General features: G+C 44.3%; 1 protein-coding gene across 4 annotated transcripts; it reads left to right on the top strand.

Annotated features, from left to right (window-relative positions):
- The first annotated feature begins 10,096 nt into the window (after nucleotides 1-10,096).
- LOC134070926 (alcohol dehydrogenase 1-like) lies at nucleotides 10,097-20,494 on the top strand. 4 transcript variants are annotated; one of them, XM_062527454.1, is made up of 9 exons: nucleotides 10,097-10,243; nucleotides 13,083-13,184; nucleotides 13,675-13,816; nucleotides 15,525-15,612; nucleotides 16,648-16,867; nucleotides 17,602-17,862; nucleotides 18,858-18,990; nucleotides 19,510-19,648; nucleotides 19,959-20,494. In XM_062527454.1, the coding sequence occupies exons 1-9, from the start codon at nucleotides 10,184-10,186 to the stop codon at nucleotides 19,990-19,992; spliced, it is 1,179 nt and encodes a 392-aa protein (XP_062383438.1). In that variant the 5' UTR covers nucleotides 10,097-10,183; the 3' UTR covers nucleotides 19,993-20,494. The 4 variants fall into 4 exon arrangements, with proteins under 4 accessions (XP_062383438.1, XP_062383439.1, XP_062383440.1 ...); XM_062527455.1 differs by lacking the exon at nucleotides 10,097-10,243 and adding an exon at nucleotides 10,312-10,960; XM_062527453.1 differs by lacking the exons at nucleotides 10,097-10,243; nucleotides 13,083-13,184; nucleotides 13,675-13,816; nucleotides 15,525-15,612 and having other exon boundaries at nucleotides 16,217-16,867.
- The last annotated feature ends 2,845 nt before the right edge of the window (nucleotides 20,495-23,339 follow it).

Below are 23,339 nucleotides of genomic sequence, written 5' to 3'. Positions count from 1 at the left end.
TCTTCAGACCATGCCTTCTTCCCGAATTGCTTTTTGGAAAATTTGACAAAACAATTTGCGCTTAACAGCCAATCAAAATTGGCGGCGAAGCCGCCACACAGACATTAAACCCATATCTCTATGGAAGCCTTAGAACCATACAGTAAAAACTTCTGAAATTTAATACACATATTCCTCTATGGCCAATGACCACTTTCCCCAATTTACAGACTCTTAACCTTAAACCTCTAGCGCCACCAACAGGTCAAAATTCATCAATTTCTCAACAACATTAATGCAAATAACTCTAAAATGCTTAGACCTATCAAGCTGAAACTTGCTCAGTGTATTAACGCAAAAGGTATAGCCCCACCCACCAATTAACAAGACTTTTTCACAAACGCTGTAGCGCCACCAGCAGGACAAGGTCAAAAACGGTTAAAAAGTCTCACAGGTCACAAATTTCATCCGATTCTCACCAAAATTTGCACACACCATCTTTAGACCATGATTTATTATTGCCTTGCTTTATGGAACAATTGACGGAAGTGCTCGCCTGTAACAGCCAATCCAAATTGGCGGCGAAGCCGCCACACAGGAAGTGAACCTATATCTCTGCAAGGCTTTCACATATCAAGACCAAACTTAGAACCTGGGCTCAGAACCCAATTAAGAGAAGCCTCAACAACTTTGGTGCCCTCTGACCACTGTGGGGGCGCTATAGTAACAGGAAGTAGGCTCATATCTCAGCAATGCTTTCACGTATCGAAACCAAACTTGGTATATGGACTTGGGACCCCACCCTGAGGACGCACAATACATTTGATGCACTCTGACCACTAGGGGCGCTATAATTGGCAAAACTTTCTCGTATCGACACCAAACTTGGTACATGGACTTGTGAGCACATCCTGAGGACCTACACTAAATTTGGTGACGTTTGACCACTAGGGGCGCTATAATTAACAAAACTTTCTCGCATCAACACCAAACTTGGTACGTGGACTTGTGAGCACATCCTGAGGACCTGCACTAAATTTGGTGACGTTTGACCACTAGGGGCGCTTTAATTAGCAAAACTTTCTCGCATCAACACCAAACTTGGTACGTGGACTTGTGACTCCATCAGAAGGACACTCAAGAAATTGGGTGACCTTTGACCTCTAGGGGGCGCTGTAATTCAGAAACATGCCTTTTGGCCTGTTTTGGGGGGGGGGGGGGGGGGGGGGGAGGGGGTGGGGGGGGTGGGGGGTGACTTTCCCACATTTTCCCATGGACTTCCTGGATGACCACTACGTCTGTCCACCTGCCGGGTGGTGAGACACCTGGGATTGTCCGCTGCTGTGCCTCAGCCCGAGGCCATGTTAATCTTAGCAATGCCACAACCCTTTGAAAGGATGAAGTGGACTTACTCACTGTTAAACATCCTGCTAGTTCATTCTCTATATATAGCCCACTCTTACCAGAGTTGTCTCTGCGACGGTGTGTGGACGATTGAGAGCTGAGCATTGTGGGTAAATCACACTCAAAGAGTTTGTTGGGGGCCAAGCAACAATATTAATGCAAATATCTCTGCTATGCTTGAACCTACCTGTAATTCAGAAACATGCCTTTTGGCCTGTAGGCCTGTTTTGGCCTTCAGGCCTTTACATACCTGATGGGAACTCTGGCCTTTTGACCTGCCTGCTTGGCCCCCACATTGCTGCTTGCAGCTATATTTATTATTATTATTACACATTGCCCATTTCCCAGCCAACCATACACTCCAGAGTTCTGAAATTTGGCACACTCATTCAACTTCAAATTTGCCCGAATCTATTAAATTTACAGACAACAAACCCCAAAACTCCAGCGCCACCAACAGGTCAGGCTGAATTTTTCTAAAAGTTACCCAGGTCTCAAATTTTGTCCATTTCTTACCAAACTTGTCACACATGACCTTCACACAAGGCCACTCAAGACTTATCAGTTTGTTAATTAATATTCAAAAGCGTTTGCCTGTCACAGCCAATCAAAGTTGGCAACGCACCAAAAAACAGCATGTGAACCTATACTCTATGTAACCAAAGAACCATACAGTAAAAAGTTGGGATTTTTTGGTACACTTATTCTCCCTAAGCCAATGACCACATACCTCAATTTTCAGACCCCAGAGCCCAAAACTCCAGCGCCACCAACAGGTCAAAATTCATCAATTTTTCAACAACATTAATGCAAATAACTCTAAAATGCGTAGACCTATCAAGCTGAAACTTGCTCAGTACATTAACGCAATAGGTATAGCCCCACCCACCAATTAACAAGACTTTTCCACAAACGCTGTAGCGCCACCAATAGACCAAGGTCAAAACTTTCAAAAAGTTTCACAGGTCAGAGATTTCATCCGATTCTCACCAAACTTGTCACACATGACCTTCAGACAAGGCCACTCAAGACTTATCACTTTGTTAATAAATATTCATAAGCGTTTGCCTGTCACAGCCAATCAAAGTTGGTGACGCACCAAAAAACAGCATGTGAACCTATTCTCTATGTAACCAAAGAACCATACAGTAAAAAGTTGGGATATTTGGTACACTTATTCTCCCTAAGCCAATGACCACATACCTCAATTTTCAGACCCCAGAGCCCAAAACTCCAGCGCCACCAACAGGTCAAAATTCATACATTTTTCAACAACATTAATGCAAATAACTCTAAAATGCTTAGACCTATCAAGCTGAAACTTGCTCAGTGTATTAACGCAAAAGGTATAGCCCCACCCACCAATTAACAAGACTTTTCAACAAACGCTGTAGCGCCACCAACAGACCAAGATCAGAACTTTCAAAAAGTTTCACAGGTCACAAATTTCATCCGATTCTCACCAAAATTTGCACACACCATCTTCAGACCATGCCTTCTTATTGCATTGCTTTTTGGAACAATTGACAGAAGTGCTCGCCTCTAACAGCCAATCCAAATTGGCGGTGAAGCCGCCACACAGTAAGTGAACCTACATCTCAGCAAGGCTTTCACGTATCAAGACTTGGGAACACATCCCAAGGACACACACACACACAAAAAAAAAAATTAGAAACTAATTTGGGCTATTTTCTTAACATCTACTCTCTCTCTGTCCCAAACCCAGACAAAAGCACACACACTCTCCTCTATGGTGGTTGTGGGGGGCGGGGGTTCCATTTGCACACGCCCACTCTTCCATTTCATGTGTTTTGACCACTAGGGGGGCATTATATTCACAGTAACTCAGCTCATTTTTCATTAATGCTTTCATCGGAAGTTAGCTCATTTGTCATTAATGCTTTCATCTCACGCTCTGAAACCCAGACACAAGCACATACACCTTCCTCTATGGTGGTCATGGGGGGGGGGGTTAGCTTTCCCACATTTTCCCATGGACTTCCTGGATGACCACTACGTCTGTCCACCTACTGGGTGGTAAGACACCTGGGATTTTCCGCTGCTGTGCCTCAGCCAGAGGCCATGTGAATCTTAGCAATGCCACAGCCTCGAAAGGGATAGAGGGACTTACTCACTGTTAAACATCCTGCTGGTTCATTCTCTATATATAGCCCACTCTCGCCACAGTTTTCTCTGCGACGGTGGGTGAAAATTTGGACGATTTGGAGCTGAGCATTGTGGGTAAATCCCTCCCAAAGAGTTTATTGGGAGCCAAGAAACAACATTAATGCAAATATCTCTGCTATGCTTGAACCTATCAAGCTGAAACTTGCTCAGTGTATTAAGGCAAAAGTCAAGGCCCCACCCACCAATTAACAAGACTTTTCCATGATTGCTGTAGCGCCACCAACAGACCAAGGTCAAAACTTCCAAAAAGTTTCACAGGTCTCAAATTTCATCCGATTCTCACCAAAATTTGCACACATCATCTTCAGACCATGCTTTCTTATTGCCTTGCTTTGTGGAACAATTGACGGAAGTGCTGGCCTCTAACAGCCAATCCAAATTGGCGGCGAAGCCGCCACACAGGAAGTGAACCTATATCTCAGCAAGGCTTTCATGTACCAAGACCAAACTTAGAACATGGGCTCAGAACCCTATTAAGAGAGGCCTCAATAACTTTGGTGCCCTTTGACAACTGTGGGGGCGCTATAGTAACAGGAAGTAGGCTCATATCTCAGCAACGGTTTCAAGTATCAAAACCAAACTTGGTATATGGACTTGGGACCCCACCCTGAGGACGCACAATACATTTGGAGTACTCTGACCACTAGGGGCGCTATAATTAGCAAAATTTTCTCGGATCAACACCAAACTTGGCACGTGGACTTGTGGGCACATCCTGAGGACCTACACTAAATTTGGTGACGTTTGAACACTAGGGGCGCTATAATTAGCAAAACTTTCTCGTATCAACACCAAATTTGGTATGTGGACTTGTGAGCACATCCTGAGGACCTACACTAAATTTGGTGACGTTTGAACACTAGGGGCGCTATAATAAACAACACTTTCACCTATCGAAACAAAACTTGGTAAGTGGACTTAGGAACACATCCCAAGGACACACACACACAAAAAAAAAATTGAAATTAATTTTGGCTATTTTCTTCACATCTACTCTCTCTCTGTCTCAAACCCAGACACAAGCACACACACCCTCCTCTATGGTGGTCGTGGGGGGGTTCCATTTGCACATGCCCACTCTCCCATGTCATGTCTTTTGACCACTAGGGGGGCGCTATAATCACAGGAAGTCAGCTCATTTTTCATTCATGCTTTCATCTCTCTCTCTCTCTAACCCAGACACAAGCACACACAACCTCCTCTATGGTGGTCGTAGGGTGGGGGGTTCCATTTGCACATGCCCACTCTCCCATTTCATGTCTTTTGACCACTAGGGGGGCGCTATAATCACAGGAAGTCAGCTTATTTTTCATTAATGCTTTCATCTCTCTCTCTCTCAAACCCAGACACAAGCACACACACCCTCCTCTATGGTGGTCGTGGGGGGGGGGGGTTCCATTTGCACGCGCCCACTCTCCCATTTCATGTCTTTTGACCACTAGGGGGGTGCTATAATCACAGGAAGTCAGCTCATTTTTCATTAATGCTTTCATCTCTCTCGCTCTCTAACCCAGACACAAGCACACACACCCTCCTCTATGGTGGTCGTAGGGGGGGGGGGGGGTTCCATTTGCACACGGCCACTCTCCCATTTCATGTCTTTTGACCACTAGGGGGGTGCTAGAATCACAGGAAGTCAGCTCATTTTTCATTAATGCTTTCATATCTCTCGCTCTCTAACCCAGACACAAGCACACACACCCTCCTCTATGGTGGTCGTGGGGGGGGGTTCCATTTGCACACGCCCACTCTCCCATGTCATGTCTTTTGACCACTATGGGGGCGCTATAATCACAGAAAGTCAGCTCATTTTTCAGTAACGCTTTCATCTCTCTCTCTCTCTCTCAAGCCCAGACAAAAGCACACAAATACTCCTCTATGGTGGTCACAGGGGGAGGGGCGGAGGGGGGGTTGTCTTTCCAAATTTCCAAAGCTTGGCCCCCACATTGCTGCTCGCAGCTTTAATTATTATTATTATTACACATTGCCCATTTCCCAGCCAACCATACACTCCAGAGTTCTGAAATTTGGCACACTCATTCAACTTCAAATTTGCCCGAATCTATTACATTTACAGACAACAAACCCCAAAACTCCAGCGCCACCAACAGGTCAGGCTGAATTTTTCTAAAAGTTACCCAGGTCTCACATTTTGTCCATTTCTTACCAAACTTGTCACACATGACCTTCAGACAAGGCCACTCAAGACTTATCACTTTGTTAATAAATATTCATAAGCGTTTGCCTGTCACAGCCAATCAAAGTTGGTGACGCACCAAAAAACAGCATGTGAACCTATTCTCTATGTAACCAAAGAACCATACAGTAAAAAGTTGGGATATTTGGTACACTTATTCTCCCTAAGCCAATGACCACATACCTCAATTTTCAGACCCCAGAGCCCAAAACTCCAGCGCCACCAACAGGTCAAAATTCATCAATTTTTCAACAACATTAATGCAAATAACTCTAAAATGCTTAGACCTATCAAGCTGAAACTTGCTCAGTACATTAACGCAATAGGTATAGCCCCACCCACCAATTAACAAGACTTTTCCACAAACGCTGTAGCGCCACCAATAGACCAAGGTCAAAACTTTCAAAAAGTTTCACAGGTCAGAGATTTCATCCGATTCTCACCAAACTTGTCACACATGACCTTCAGACAAGGCCACTCAAGACTTATCACTTTGTTAATAAATATTCATAAGCGTTTGCCTGTCACAGCCAATCAAAGTTGGTGACGCACCAAAAAACAGCATGTGAACCTATTCTCTATGTAACCAAAGAACCATACAGTAAAAAGTTGGGATATTTGGTACACTTATTCTCCCTAAGCCAATGACCACATACCTCAATTTTCAGACCCCAGAACCCAAAACTCCAGCGCCACCAACAGGTCAAAATTCATCAATTTCTCAACAACATTAATGCAAATAACTCTCAAATGCTTAGACCTATCAAGCTGAAACTTGTTCAGTGTATTAACGCAAAAGTTATAGCCCCACCCACCAATTAACAAGACTTTTCAACAAACGCTGTAGCGCCACCAATAGACCAAGGTCAAAACTTTCAAAAAGTTTCACAGGTCACACATTTCATCCGATTCTCACCAAAATTTGCACACACCATCTTCAGACCATGACTTATAATTGTATAGCTTTATGGAACAATTGACGGAAGTTCTCGCCAGTAACAGCCAATCCAAATTGGCGGCGAAGCCGCCACACAGGAAGTGAACCTATATCTCTGCAAGGCTTTCACATATCAAGACCAAACTTAGAACATGGGCTCAGAACCCAATTAAGAGAAGCCTCAACAACTTTGGTGCCCTTTGACAACTGTGGGGGCGCTATAGTAACAGGAAGTAGGCTCATATCTCCGCAATGCTTTCACGTATCCAAACCAAACTTGGTATATGGACTTGGGACCCCACCCTGAGGACGCACAATACATTTGGTGTACTCTGACCACTAGGGGCGCTATAATTAGCAAAACTTTCTCGTATCAACACCAAACTTGGTACATGGACTTGTGAATACATCCTGAGGACCTACACTAAATTTGGTGACGTTTGACCACTAGGGGCGCTATAATAAACAACACTTTCACCTATCAAAACCAAACTTGGTAGGTGGACTTAGGAACACATCCTAAGGACACACACACACCAAAAAAAAATTAGAAAATAATTTTGGCTATTTTCTTCACATCCACTCTCTCTCGTTCCCAAACTCCTCTATGGTGGTCGTGGGGGGGGGGGTTCCATTTGCACACTCTCACTCTCCCATGTCATGTCTTTTGACCACTAGGGGGGCGCTATAATCACAGGAAGTCAGCTCATTTTTCAGTAATGCTTTCATCTCTCGCTCTCTCAAACCCAGACACAAGCACACACACCCTCCTCTATGGTGGTCATGGGGGGGGGGGGGTCCATTTGCACACGCCCACTCTCCCATGTCATGTCTTTTGACCACTAGGGGGGCGCTAGAATCACAGGAAGTCAGCTCATTTTTCATTAATGCTTTCATCTCTCTCGCTCTCTTACCCAGACACAAGCACACACACCCTCCTCTATGGTGGTCGTGGGGGGGGGGGTGTTCCATTTGCACACGCCCGCTCTCCCATGTCATGTCTTTTGACCACTAAGGGGGCACTATAATCACAGGAAGTCAGCTAATTTTTCAGTAATGCTTTCATCTCTCTCTCTCTCTCTCTCAAGCCCAGACAAAAGCACACAAATACTCCTCTATGGTGGTCACAGGGGGAGGGGCGGAGGGGGGGTTGCCTTTCCATATTTCCAAAGCTTGGCCCCCACATTGCTGCTCGCAGCTTTAATTTAATCTTATTTTTTATTGTTTTTTAACTATGGCTGCAATGTAGGCAACCTCTTAAACTGTGTGTGTTTGTTGTTTGTGTGTGTGATTGTATGTGATCCGTACTGTACTTGCTGCACTACAAATTGCCCCATTGGGGGACAAATAAAGTTACTTACTTACTTACTGCGGCTTATACAACAGTAGGGTGACCAGACGTCCTCTTTTGCCCGGACATGTCCTCTTTTTGAAACCTAAAAATGTGTCCGGGCGGAATTTCAGAATCGTCCGGGATTTTGTTATTCTAGCCTAACGTGTTTTCACCGAATTTGCATTGCTCTCTCTTTCATTCACATAGTAGGCTAATCTCCCTCTCCCTACAGTTCGCTTTGCATTGAGTTGAAGTGTAGAGCCTGACCTGAGCTACCGTCATTGGTCGATATTCTCGGCCTAAACATTTATTCACCTCATCAGCGCACACTTCCTTGTTTACCACTGGCAACGCGCAGAACTATCCGGCATCTTCAGCATGCCGAAACGCAAGTTCAAGTTCACTGACGAATTGAAACGTAATTTCCATGTTTTCGTCTCGGTCGAGATCAATGCAAAGCAGGCAGTTTAAGAGGACTGAAAAGTATCAGCCATTGGACAACTTTTCAACTTTAAAAATGTCTCATTTTGTGCAATTAGGTTTTATTTTTTATTATTTTTGTTTTACCATTGTTGTGACTATACTTTACTTTACATTGTATAGCCTATAGTTTGTTTTTGCACATTTAAAACTACAATTCAAACACATTTCAACTACAAAATAGCCTTTTGAGGCAGTGTTTTTCTGTTAGTGTTGGGCCGGCCAATAAAGCTCATTATCATATATCACCATGTATGTTGATACTTGTATCAATTGTAATTGTATGAATGCACAAGTTCATAGGTGCATAGCCTATGTGACCCAAATACCCAAATACCCCCCCCCCGGCTGAAGTGTCCTCTTTTTTGCAAACTCAAATCTGGTCACCCTATACAACAGTGTGGCTAATCTGTGTGTTTTTACAGCTAACGGCCACTGGGGGGGCTTCTTAACCTATGGATATTACAGGTTACGGTCCAACACCTGAGGCTCATAGTCCAGTGCGGCTTGTATATGTATACATGAGCTAATGTCATGTATAGGCCACAACCTAGATACGCCTAACATACACTCCTTGACTCTCCTAAGGGGGGTGGGGGGGTGCACGGTAGGCCTAGCTCGCGACCTATTTCCCCTTAGCACACAATAGTTTTTAAACATGTTACTTATGCCGATGTTGGAGTGGCAAGGGGAAATGCATATCCATAGACGCATGTTGTAGAGAAACAAACTAGCTTCAGCAACTTTTTATTTTGACATTATTTTGACATTCACATCTGAACATTGTCCAAACCAAAATTTCAAAAAGAAGTGCATGAGTGATGATACTACTGCGCCAAGTCGAAGTGCTCCCAAGTGTTATTCCGCCACACAACATAGTTATCAGGCGGAAAAAAAACGTGATTGGTGGACACAGGGCCTAACAGAGAGTGTTGGCTGAGTAGACTGCTGTTGCATTCAGAGTGAGTTGAAGAAAACAGTTCAAGCTGTACATCCCAATCATCGGCACAGGGTCCATCGTTCAGACCTCTCTGTCCTATTCAGCTTCGTCATGCTGACTCCAGACAGGAGTTTGATAACGCTGCTGTGATGGGTGATCCCACTTCTGGGTCTGCACACCGAGCTCCACGTGTAGTATTTTTAAATCAGTAACGTTTCCTTCTAAGGGCGTGTGCCCGAAACGTTACTGACGCTACGTAACTTGAGCTTTGTTTATCTTATAGATTTGTTTATCTTATAGCTTTGTTTATCTTATAGATTTGTTTATCTTATAGCTTTGTTTATCTTATAGCTTTGTTTATCTTATAAATTTGTTTATCTTATAGCTTTGTTTATCTTATAGATTCTGGCACCTGTTAGCCTCTGGACGTGCGCACCTGCTCTCTATAATCCCACTTTTGTCTCTGATTGTCCTTGTCGTAGTGGCTTGCTAAGTGGCCTACTCCTCTTGTTAGTCCCCATGGCCACATCCATGTTCTTCCTTCAAGCCTTTCATAGTTTGTATGATCAGTTCATTTGGAGCTGCCATACTCCAAGTAACAAGATGGATACAGTATAACCTTTGCCTCTCTCTCCTCTGCACAGGTCTACTATACAGTATAAGCAGCACTACCTACAGTATAGGCCTACGTACAGTATAAGCAGCACAGCCACTACCTGGCAGGAAATGCCTGCACTTATCATCTACCTCAACCTTAGGCAGGAAAACCCTCTACCTCCATCACAGGTATGTAAGAAAACCCTCCATCACCTGTATGTAGGAAAACCCTCTACCTCAGGTAGGAAAACCCTCTATCTCCATCACAGGTACGAAAACCCTCTACCTCAGGTAGGAAAACCGTGTACACAACCACCCTATATTATTTCAAGTGACGTACAGTCCAATCTCTGTGTCATTTCTTCCCAGTTCAGATACCCCCTGGCTAATAATTGCCATGCCATACAATAGCATATAGAAAACTAAGTATGATAAAAAAAAAAAAAAAAAAAAAAACCTTGAAAACTTAAGGAAGGACTGGAAAGATTTTAGGCTGACATTAGTTAACATCCATGTAGAAAACTAACTAGAAAAAAAAAAAACGCTTGTAAATGGGAGTTAGATAAGAACAGGAGAGAAAATGAGGCTGATATTAGTGCACGTCCATGTAGTAAGCTACAGTAACTAAGTAGGGGGGGAACGCTTGTAAATGGGAGTTAGTTAGATAAGAACAGGAGAGATATAAAGCTGATATTAGTGCACGTCCATGTAGGAAACTAACGCTTGTAAATGGGAGTTAGTTAGATAAGAACAGGAAAGATATGAGGCTGATATTAGTGACCCCTCCCAGCAGTACAGCAGCACTTAAGGCTGAGCCGCTCTGCCTCCCGCCACTCTTCTCTCCCAGAGCCCAAAACAACACACCACTCATTCTCCACCTCACAAAACATGGCCACTGCTGGAAAGGTAAGTCATCTCTCTCTTTCTCTCTCCCTCTCTCTCTCTCTCTCTCTCTCTCTCTCTCTCTCTCTCTCTCTCTTTGTCTTTCTCTCTTTCTCTCTCTCTCTCTTGGTCTCTGTCATATGCTGAGCTATAGTAAGCGGGTCCCCTCTCCCTTCAGTGGTAGTTTAACAGCATTTGCTTGTTTTCACTGAATTATTCTGAGAACTATTTGAATTAACAGCATTAAATAAACGCTGTCTAAAGAGCATTTTAAGCATCTTTTGTGTTTGAAGGTGCAACAGTGTATATTATATGCGCAAAGTTGAGTTTGCAAGAATACAATACGAACGTGCATGAAATGCATCGAATCAAAAGAGATTGTGGGTTTTGAACGTTGCCATCTACACAGCATGACAGATAAGGTGCACCCAGGTGGTTAATCAGTGACCTCCGTGAGATAAATACGCAGAAAAGTAAAAACGGCATACACTACATTTGTGATTCACCTCCGTGAGATAAATACGCAGAAAAGTAAAAACAGCATACATTTGACTCTGGAAAGTGCATTCTGCATTCTGCACACAGTGCCAAATGAAACTCAGCCAACTGGGAGAGTCTGTTTCAGAACGAGAGCCAAACAGACCAAGGGCCCCCAGATGCTAGATCCATTTTGTGCTTCTTGCCCTTGCTATGTTGCAATCGTGCTGTGTTTTGGTCCTGATCAGCTTTTGTCCTCTCTGACAGGATATAGCCTACTGTAGTTTACCACAAAACACATCACCAGTACAGCTGACTTGACATGCATGTTGATTTTCTGTTCACTATTCAAATGGTATGCATTTAAGCCATAAGCCTCTCAGGGTGTGTGTGTGTGTGTGTGTGTGTGTGTGTGTGTGTGTGTGTGTGTGTGTGTGTGTGTGTGTGTGTGTGTGTGTGTGTGTGTGTGTGTGTGTGTGTGTGTGTGTGTGTGTGTGTGTGTGTGTGGGTGTGTGTGTGTGTGTGTGTGTTGTTTGGCAGGATGCGCAAATTGCAAAACATTAGCCAAATATTTGTTTGCCCATGCCTTCAACTTTGGCTGCAGCATAGGGTTTGACTTCTCACATCCAAACAACAAGAAGTGGTTTGTTTAACCTCACTCAGTGAGACGTAAACACACAAATACTGTAAAGTTCATGACCGGGCATTTAAGGGCTATCTAATCTAAGCTAATTTTGAGAAATAGTTTTGGCTCCGAGACTCAGATATTCCCTCCCACTCTTTCTGTACTTCAGGGCGAAGAGCTTTCACTGAGGGGCTGGCCTGGGGCCAGAGCCTGCTAAATATCTCCAAAGACCACAGATAGACTATGTAATCTATCCCAGAACGGTAGATCAAACGATCCATCAGAGCCTGGTCAATGGCTGTGTCTAGAAGTCAAGCGTGCACGCTGGGCAGTGTGCATTTTCCGGAAGTTACGTCAGAATAGACTGTCCGAAAGTCAAGCGCTCTCACTAGTGGGTACTTCGTTTGGCGTGATTTCCAAGCGTGCATCGATGCATCTTTTTTGGCCTCAGATATCCCATAATCCATTGCGCAGCGCAGGTCAAGCTCCACACGTCATGCAAATCGTCAACACACACCCCTCCCCGAGTCAGGTGATGCCAACTAGTTAGTGCTGTCCAAATGTAGGTAGGGACGCACACTGAGGAGCAAGCTAACTAATACGCTACTGGGAAGAAGGTACTACCCAGCGTGCACGCTTGACTTCTGGACATAACCATGATCTCCAAAAGACCACAGATAGACTATGTAATCTATCCCAGAGCGGTAGATCAAACGATCCATCCCCTGCACTAATACTGCTGCGACGGCTCTACAGATGCGCAGTCTTCAGCAATGGGAGAGTCTCAGTACTGTTGTATAATAGGCACTGATATGTACTGTAAACTCATGTCTGGCATATGTACATACAGATTTGTGCAAACTAAAATGTGGTTTTGCAAATTCCACATACAGTATGGGTACATGTTTGTCAGAAGACAAAATATGGAGAGCTTGATAATAATAGCTTGAGTTAAGGCTGCAATGCTGTTTTCTCAGGTGATAATGTGTGTGGTTGATAAAGAGGCTAATAGCTTGAGTTAATGCTGCAATGCTGTTTTCTCAGGTGATAAAGTGTCGTGCTGCGGTGGCATGGAAGCCTAACACTCCTCTTGTGATGGAGGAGATTGAAGTGGCCCCACCCCAGGAAAACGAAATACGAATCAAGGTGAGACCTCAATACAGACAAATGATCAATTTATCATCGTCATTGTTTAAAACATACTCTAAAACATGGAACGTTTTAAGTCCAGGATTCTTACGAAGTTCAGACCGGTAGATGACCAGTAGGTAGGTGCTCTATGGAGTCGGGAATTCAAATGAATGTAGAAAAACGGAAACCCAAGGCAGTCTTCTTCCAAATGATTTTAAAAGCCTTTCTTTTACTGGCTATTTCATTATAGAAAATGTAGAAAAATAGGGTGAAGCAACCCACTCATAGCAGACAGCCTTCTTCAGGGTGTGGGTATTAGGGAATACACTAAACTCCCAGAACTACTAGAACTGCCAACATGATCTTTTTTACTCTTAGATTTAAACTCTAGATTTATTTCATTTTTATTTGTACTTTTTTGTCATTTTGTCAAATGAGCGCTTTTCGGTTCTAGTCTTAGAGCCCATTTCCTAAAGTGGGTAAGATTGTTTGTCGTTGATTGCAGGTGATCGCCACAGGTGTGTGTCACACTGACCTGTACCACCTGTTCGAGGGGCAGCACGAGGAGGGCTTTCCTGCTGTGCTGGGCCACGAGGGGGCCGGGATCGTGGAGAGCGTGGGCCCGGGCGTCACAGACTTTAAACCAGGTTAGAAACGCTCTCAGCACTACCCACTTTCCTCCCCTACAGAGTTGATGAGATTAGATTAGATTACATTAGATTAGATTAGATTAGATTATAATGAAAACTGCCACTGAACATCCCTGTGCGGGATCTCAGGAAGGTATTATGGGATGACGATGACGATGTTGTACGGTGAACACTTGAGGCCATACTATTAAATTGATAGACATACATAAATCACACATAAAATGACATCTTCATATAATATGAATATCTTGAGAAATAATACCGGTACAACTCTTCAGAATGCTGCAGAAAGTTCCATTCACATGGATGGACCTTCTTACTGTAATGTTCTAATCTATAGAATTACCACTGCAGAGTATATAATGACCACTTTCAATGGCAATGGCTTTTGTGCTTTTGACCCATCTTTCATATCACTTCGCAAGAAGTCTGTTCGCTTATTGCAATGGAATTTCATTGAAAGTGAAAGTCAGTAAGACCTGAAAGTGTCAAATTCTATCTGTGTGGTGAACCACCCAGCTGTGTGTAACTACTCTAAATGCCTAATGTATGCTGATGACACTGTGCTTTTTTTATCTGATTGTAATTCTGATGTGATAAACTTCAAATTGTCTTATGATCTTCAACTCCTGCATGAGTGGCTGAACGACAATCACTTAACCATCAATGTTAAAAAAACTGAATGCATGTATTTCCATTCCCCTAGAAAGCATCTGTCCATCACCAGTCCTGTAACCATCTCAAATCACACTCTTGTTACAACTACATCATACAAGTATTTGGGAGTGTTACTTGACACACACCTCACATACCGTGAACATATTTCCAAGTTAACCAAAAAGCTAAATCAGAAATTATATGTATACAATAAGATTAGATCATACTTATCCTTTTCTGTCTCCAAAACTTATCTGCACGCGATTGTATTCTCAACCATCTCATATTGCCTACCAATTTGGTCTCTCACCACAAAGGAAGTTACAGAACCCATCGCACGGTTATATTACCGAGCTCTTAAGATCCACTGTAATCTTCCTAAATGGACGCACCATTGCACTGCACTTTCTCAATCACATGCTCTGTCTTTTCAAAATTTTATTTACAGTCACGCTATCCCTTTTTATTTTCAACTTCAACACAGCACCTCACGAACACTTATCTCTCTTTTACCAACACACAACATGCCTCAAGTGCGTGTCACTAGGTCAGTTTCCACGGCCCTCCACCCAGTGCCCTCATACAATAATGGCTTTGGGCAGAGATCTTTTCTATATACTATTACTAGAGTCTGGAATGGCATTCCACAACATATTAGAGAACTACAATCCATCACACAATTCAAAAAACACTATAAACAATTACTCCTTAATACATACACCTGCAAACACTGACCCTTAAACCACTGTCTTTGCTTGAGTCTGTCTATGTTTGTCTTCAGTTTGTATGTACTGTGAATGCTGATGTCTGATGTGTCTTGTCCCTGTTACTTGTTGTATGTGCTGCAGAACAGGAACCTGCTGTAAGTCAGTTTTTCACTGAGTCAGGCCCGTTTTAAACTGTAACTTTGTTACTTTTAATACTTTCCTGTATAATAAATAAAGGAAAAACCATTTATTTTGTCTGCGGAAACCACTAAACGTTCATCGCAATAATATAGACAGAATATTCTAGAATAGTTCAATCATTTCTATTTGTTTTTCTGTAGGTGACAAAGTCATCCCTCTGTTCATCTCCCAGTGTGGGGACTGTGTGTATTGCAAATGTCCAAAAACCAACTTGTGTGAACGCAGCTGGTAATTACACACCTAACACAACACAGCACATAACAACACACATTCTAATGTACTGCAGATGTCATGGGTTTCATAACACAACACGACAAATGGCCTCACACACGCTAATATCATGTTGACGTCATTGTGCGATATGACATCATGTCCGAGGTCTTCTTGTTGTCTCAGTTAAGACAAGTGTGCGATATGACGTCATGTCCGAGGTCTTCTTGTTGTGTCAGTTAAGACGAGTGTGAGATATGACGTCATGTCCGAGGTCTTCTTGTTGTCTCAGTTAAGACAAGTGTGAGATATGACGTCATGTCCGAGGTCTTCTTGTTGTCAGGACGAGTGTGCGATATGACATCATGTCGGAGGTGTTCTTGTTGTCAGGACGAGTGTGCGATACGGCATCATGTCGGAGGTGTTCTTGTTGTCAGGACGAGTGTGCGATACGGCATCATGTCGGAGGTGTTCTTGTTGTCAGGACGAGTGTGCGATACGGCATCATGTCGGAGGTGTTCTTGTTGTCAGGACGAGTGTGCGATACGGCATCATGTCGGAGGTCTTCTTGTTGTCAGGACGAGTGTGCGATATGATATGACGTCATGTCGGAGGTCTTCTTGTTGTCAGGACGAGTGTGCGATACGGCGTCATGTCGGAGGTGTTGTTGTTGTCAGGACGAGTGTGCGATACGGCATCATGTCGGAGGTGTTCTTGTTGTCAGGACGAGTGTGCGATACGGCATCATGTCGGAGGTGTTCTTGTTGTCAGGACGAGTGTGCGATACGGCATCATGTCGGAGGTGTTGTTGTTGTCAGGACGAGTGTGCGATACGGCATCATGTCGGAGGTCTTCTTGTTGTCAGGACGAGTGTGCGATACGGCATCATGTCGGAGGTGTTCTTGTTGTCAGGACGACTGTGCGATACGGCATCATGTCGGAGGTGTTGTTGTTGTCAGGACGAGTGTGCGATACGGCATCATGTCGGAGGTGTTCTTGTTGTCAGGACGAGTGTGCGATACGGCATCATGTCGGAGGTGTTCTTGTTGTCAGGACGAGTGTGCGATACGGCATCATGTCGGAGGCGGACTCCCGGTTCAGCTGCAGAGGGCGAGTAATTCTGCAGTTCATGGGCACCAGCACGTTCTCCGAGTACACGGTGCTCAACCAGATAGCGGTGGCAAAGATCAGCGATGACGCCCGACTGGACAGAGTGTGCCTGCTGGGCTGCGGCATCTCAACGGGGTACGGAGCCGCCATTAACACTGCCCAGGTATGTGTGTGTGTGTGTGTGTGTGTGTGTGTGTGTGTGTGTGTGTGTGTGTGTTATGGAGCCACCATTAACACTGCCAAGGTATGTGTGCGTGTGTGTTATGGAGCCGCCATTAACACTGCCCAGGTATGTGTGTGTGTGTGTGTGTGTGTGTGTGTGTGTGTGTGTTATGGAGCCGCCATTAACACTGCCAAGGTATGTCTGTGTATGTGTGTGTGTGTGTGTGTGTGTGTGTTATGGAGCCACCATTAACACTGCTCAGGTATGTGTGTGTGTGTGTGTGTGTGTGTGTGTTATGGAGCCGCCATTAACACTGCCCAGGTGTGTGTGTGTGTGTGTTAATGAGTTTCTATACTGACTTCAAAAGATACAGCTCTGTCAAGGAAGCTAAAGAACCCCTCCTGTGGGTTTTAAGTCTAGTGGGCCAATTTGCTACTTAGGGTGACCAGACGTCTCTGGTTTCAGGAGACCGTCCCCATTTTTGGTCACCTGTCCCCCGGGAAAATACAGAAAAACAACCTACAGTATGTCCCTGTTTTTTGAAGAAAAACTATCAGATTGATAGTCAAACTGAAAATGTCCCCGTCTTTTTCCGCATTTTTGGGATTATGTCCCCAGTTCTGGTCTCGGACATCTGGTCACCTTAGTGTTGTTTGTATTCATGAAAGATTATTCAAGAGGAAACTCTGAAAAGTTTTCTCTCTCTCTCTCTCTCTCTCTCTCTGTGTGTTTAGGTTACTCCAGGATCCGTGTGTGCCGTATTTGGTCTTGGTGCAGTGGGCCTGGCCGCGGTCATGGGCTGTAGAAATGCTGGAGCGACCAGAATCATTGCGGTGGACATCAACGAGGACAAGTTTGCTAAGGCCCGGGCACTGGGAGCCACTGATTTTGTGAATCCAAAGAAGCACTCAAAACCCGTCAGTGAAGTCCTGTCGGACATGACCAATGGAGGGGTGGACTTCTCCTTGGAGTGTGTGGGCAATGTGGCAGTTATGGTAGGATGTTTACACACACATAGTGGGCACGGTGGCAGTTATGGTAGGATCTTAACACACACATAGTGGGCAAGGTGGCAGTTATGGTAGGATCTTAACACACACATAGTGGGCAAGGTGGCAGTTATGGTAGGATGTTTTGTTTACACACACATAGTGGGCAAGGTGGCAGTTATGGTAGGATGTTTACACACACATAGTGGGCAATGTGGAAGTTATGGTAGGATGTTTACACACACATAGTGGGCAAGGTGGCAGTTATGGTAGGATGTTTACACACACATAGTGGGCACGGTGGCAGTTATGGTAGGATGTTTTGTTTACACACACATAGTGGGCAAGGTGGCAGTTATGGTAGGATGTTTACACACACATAGTGGGCAAGGTGGCAGTTATGGTAGGATGTTTACACACACATAGTGGGCAAGGTGGCAGTTATGGTAGGATGTTAACACACACATAGTGGGCAAGGTGGCAGTTATGGTAGGATGTTAACACACACATAGTCGGCAAGGTGGCATTTACGGTAGACTGTTAACACACACACATTGTTGTTGGTTAGTGAGGTTGCCCCTTCACTGTAAAGCAAGCCTTGATGTAGCGCTATGTAAACTCATCAGTGAAGCAACAGTGAACAATGTAAATGTGTAACCGTGGGAGCTTAGGTTAGAGATGGGTGTGTGTGTCCCCTATGGGTGTGTCTTCCCTAGAATGTGTGTGTGTGTGTGTGTTCCCTAGAAGATGTGTTTTCCCTAGAACATGACTACAGTATGTGTCCCCTATGGGTGTGTGTTCCCTAGAACGTGTGTGTGTGTGTGTGTGTGTGTTCCCTAGAAGATGTGTTTTCCTTGGACATGACTATGTGTCCCCTATGAGTGTGTGTTCCCTAGAACGTGTGTGTGTGTGTGTGTGTGTGTGTGTGCGTGCGTGCGTGCGTGCGTGCGTGCGTGCGTGCGTGCGTGCGTGCGCGTGTGTGTGCGTCCTGTGTCCTGCAGCGCAGCGCTCTGGAGTCGTGTGCCAAGGGCTGGGGGGTGAGCGTGGTGGTGGGCTGGACCGACATGGCCGACTTCTCTGCGCGGCCCATTCAGCTCATCGCTGGGAAGACCTGGAAGGGCTCGCTCTTCGGAGGTAATAATAACATCAATAATAATGATATTAATAATAATAATAATAATAAGAGGTGAGCTATTGGAAAGACCTGGAAGGCTCTCTCTTCGGAGGTGAGTTGTTGAACAGGCAGACATTATTGTCTCAGCTTTTTGTTGTGCCACAACTCTCTGTTAGTCATCACTTGAGGACTTTTATATTGAGCAGTATGTATTGAGTCAATAGGAGTGGCTATGTTTGCATGTCTAGTTACACTGTTCAATGATATAAGCACTGTGAAAATAACGTCCAATCTTAGTTGGCTGTCGGCCTATACCTATTTGTTTGGTCTAACATGCCTGCCTGTTGTAGTCTTGCATGCACTTCTATGTTGCATTCACTTTTATAGACTTTATTTAAGTTTGCCTATTGAGTTTGGAGAAACAGCATTTCTGTGCACTCATTGTTGTAATAGTCTGACAATTAAGGCTCACTTTGACCCAGAATTCTCACCTTTTACGACCGTTTTCAATGCGTGTTTGTGTGCCTTTGGGTGTCTAGGGTTCAAAAGTAAGGACTCAGTTCCAAAACTTGTTCTTGACTACAAGTCTGGGAAGATCAATCTGGATGAGTTTGTGACCCACAACATGCCGTTGGAAAAAGTCAACGACGCCATTGAGCTCATGAAAACAGGAGGATGGTTAGTGCACTCGCTGCTTGTGTGGTAATTCTATCATTAGGAGCAGGAACTCTCATGAATGGCCCCAGTCGTGGCGCGACTGGCTGGGGCACCTGCACCGCACGCCGGCGACCCGGGTTCGATTCCCGCCCCGTGGTCCTTTCCGGATCCCACCCCAACTCTCTCTCCCACTTGCTTCCTGTCTCTCTACACTGTCCTGTCCCATTAAAGGCATAAAAGCCCAAAAAATATACTTTCAAAAAAAGAAACTCTCATGAACTGCCACTGACCTCTGCTCTGCTCTGCTCTGCTCTGCTCTGCTCTGTTGCAGCATTCGCACCATCTTGGACGTGTTGCCAAAGTAGAGGGTCAATGGCCAGATGGATACAACTCCCCTGTGATCCGCCAGGCAAACTGCCAGACAAAAAAATGTACGCAAATATGACTACATTCAATGTTTAGGTCTGGCCCATCAAAGCCTGCAAATAAATATAATCACTCATGATACCTTCTAGTAGTAAAACTTACTATACTAAGTAAATCATAATTCACAGTTGACAGTGATCATGGATGAAGTATAAATCCTATTCCCTGTATTCTAATTCACAGTTCACAGTGAATTGACTAATCATGAACTATATAAATCGTATATATTCACTGTATTCTAATTCATAGTTCACAGTTGCATACAGAATTGACTGATCATGAACTATATACAGTAAATCTTATATATTCTCTGTATTCTAATTCACATTGCACAATGTACGTGCTGACTTCAGAGTTCACTTTTAAGCAGCCCACAGCGCTCCAACTGTATTTGCTATTAGTAACATTTGAACACAACCGTAATAAATTACTCTCCCAGTAGACTACACTCTCTGCAACATCTGTTATGTTAGAGACAACAGTATCTGAGACTGGGGGTTGTGCAACGCCTACTGTACCACACAAGACCCACTGGTCATTTAAGCAGAATTACACTACACGGAATTGCACCACTCCAGTGCAGAATCAGACACAGGATACAAAAGTAGCCTACTCATAGATGTAATATGACAGTTTCACAGTGACGACAAAACTTGCTCTAGTCAAGATCTGGCTGCACACGGAGCAGAGGTGTCTGGGTGTCCGTGTCCTTGGGGCGATTAAAAACGCTTTAAAGGTACTGTTCAGCGCGACCAAGACATCGTCAACTACATTAACCCTCTGGAGTCTAAATCCCCTTTTTTTAAGTGCAACAGCGTTGGCTCAAAACTGTTGGTTGAAACTCCTAAAGTGGAACAGGATGCTCCGGATGAACGGTGGGGAAGAAGACATTTACTAGACTCTTAGTGCTGAGAGGGGAGGGGTGGGAGTGGGGAAGAAGACATTTACTAGACTCTTAGTGCTGAGAGGGGGGGGGAGGGGTGGGAGTAGGCTTGTGCTCATGAACTGGGAGGACAGCTTTGGGTCTGTTTTCGCAGGGTGGAGCCCAGTGCCACTGGCTTGCCTTGCCTTGTTTACTTCAGACCTGCCATGCAGGTCCAGTTCACAAAGGCCTTTTTGTCTTGCAGTGGCTATGCACTGATATGCTAGCTTGTGGACACAACAACAAACTGATTTATAGTTTTGTTTCACAAGACGTGCTCCAGTGCAAAAGTCGGATTACTCATAATCACTTTAATTACCGTGGACGTTTGTACAGTGTTCCTTTAATAGGGAGGGTCCCCATGCAGTGCCTGGCTTTGCTTACGTTAGACACGGGAGGCAAGAAGGGGCAGGTGGTGGGGGCATTTGGGTACTTTGTGACGGCCTTTTTGTCCCACCGTGGTTATGCCTTGATTCATTAGGTAGTGCATCAAATGTGTTAACCCTGCGGAGTTCATGCTAATCCACACATGTCCATCTCTTCTCTTGGGACAGGCGTCAAGGCCAAGGGAGGTCAGTGCGTAAGTAGGCTTGTAGAAATGAACTGAGTGAACAGGCTGATTTATTGAGGTTTCCACAGGTGTCCCAGTGCAAAAAGTCAGGTTAAGCATTATCATGTTTATTACAATGGACGTTTGTACAGTCTATACATTCCACCCACGTTGGCAATGAGTTACAAAGCGACAGTTATAAATACAATATTTACATACCAGTATTTATATTTATAAAATACTTCTGAAGATATAAAGATATAGCAATGTAGGTACTTTGAGGGTTGGGCTTAAAGGGGTCATATTTGTATTTTTTTTTCATAATCGATTAAGGATTTGAAAACCATTTCATGTGTGTGTAACAGGGCAACATCCCCTCAGGATTTGACAGGTACTCCGTATACAAGTCAAACCTGAAATCTTCAAACTGTTACACAACTAAGGGAACGGAAATGTCCACGGCAATCACTTCTCAAAATTTAACAGACATCGTTCGAAAAAGTTGCTCACACCAATTTAGTCTAATCCCTCAAATAAATCTGAGATGTGGATCAGCTCCTGCAGACTGACTGAACAGAGATTGGCCAGATTGAGCGATCACTAAAAAGGTTGACGAAGGATGATGCCATTTTGATTGATTAATTGATGAGGACATGTTAACATGGCTGACACAGATTAGACATGGCTGCCGCTCGGCTTCAGTAGGGGAGTATATGATCACGTCGTCGTGGTGACGGCGGCCTTACTGTTCTGCAGTGGTAATGGGATGGATCGTTAGGCAGTGTATCAAGTGTGCTTTCCACATACACAGTCACCCTCTGGGGTCCCTGTAAACAAACAATCTTTCATTCCATCTCGTCCTGTTAGTCTGATATCAAAGACATTGCGGTGCAGTAGCTTGCTAATGACTCCGTGCCGAGGAGACGACCTCACAGCACTGACAAGGTCATCATAAAGATGAAGACACACGCACAGGTAGACGACTAAACACGACGAGACTCCATGGCCAGTGGAACTGCCTACACTACATCATGTTTACATGTTTTTTTTCTCATGCCCACATGATCTTGACGATTATAAGGCTTTTGATGAAGACTCTAAAAGAGGAGGGAAAAAAAAGTCCAATCTAGTTTCCTTCACAGAAAAGTATGAGAGCACTCACTTCATTTGAAACATCTCACAGGGTCCTCCCATTTGCAGCTTGAGAGAGAAAAACTGCCGATATGTAGTATCAGAGTGGGAGAGAGGGAGAGAGTGAGAAAGCAAGAGAGAGAGAGAGCGAGAGAGAGAGAGAGAGAGAGAGAGAGCACAGCCGAAAGACTAGCTCGTATTTAAGGGTGTTTTAGTCGCAGGTTCCGTGGCTTGTGCTCGTCACTGCTCCTCTCAGAGAGGAACTAGAGTTAAATCTGGCATAAAACACACTGCAGTTTGACAAAGCATCGTTTGTTTGTTTGTTTGTTAGTTTGTTTGTTTGTTTGTTTGTTTTTTGTCGCACTACAAAAGAAACTTTTGAAGCTGTGGTATCGGTCATTACTCAAAGAACACGTGAGATGTAGCTGACGAAGCACATAGAGCGAACACCACAAGCCACCAACAAGACCGAGCGCTGCACTTCCCTTTCAAGTGAAATCCACCATGATGGCCCTTAAGTTAGACAGTCCTTTGGAATTGTACAATGACACCTCCATCTTTATTCAGTCCTGCAGGAGTCCAACAGACTAGCGCACAGAGGGTGACCAAACCTGGATGGGGATTTCTTTAGTGCAGGGCATGTGCCAGGGGATGTCTGGTATTTGTAGTCTTTCTGGTATTTG

Source organism: Sardina pilchardus, chromosome 23 (assembly GCF_963854185.1).
Source record: "Sardina pilchardus chromosome 23, fSarPil1.1, whole genome shotgun sequence".
NCBI classification, from domain to species: Eukaryota; Metazoa; Chordata; class Actinopteri; order Clupeiformes; family Clupeidae; genus Sardina; species Sardina pilchardus.
Note: the sequence above shows the minus strand (reverse complement) of the source record. Positions and strands in the feature narration are given on the sequence as shown.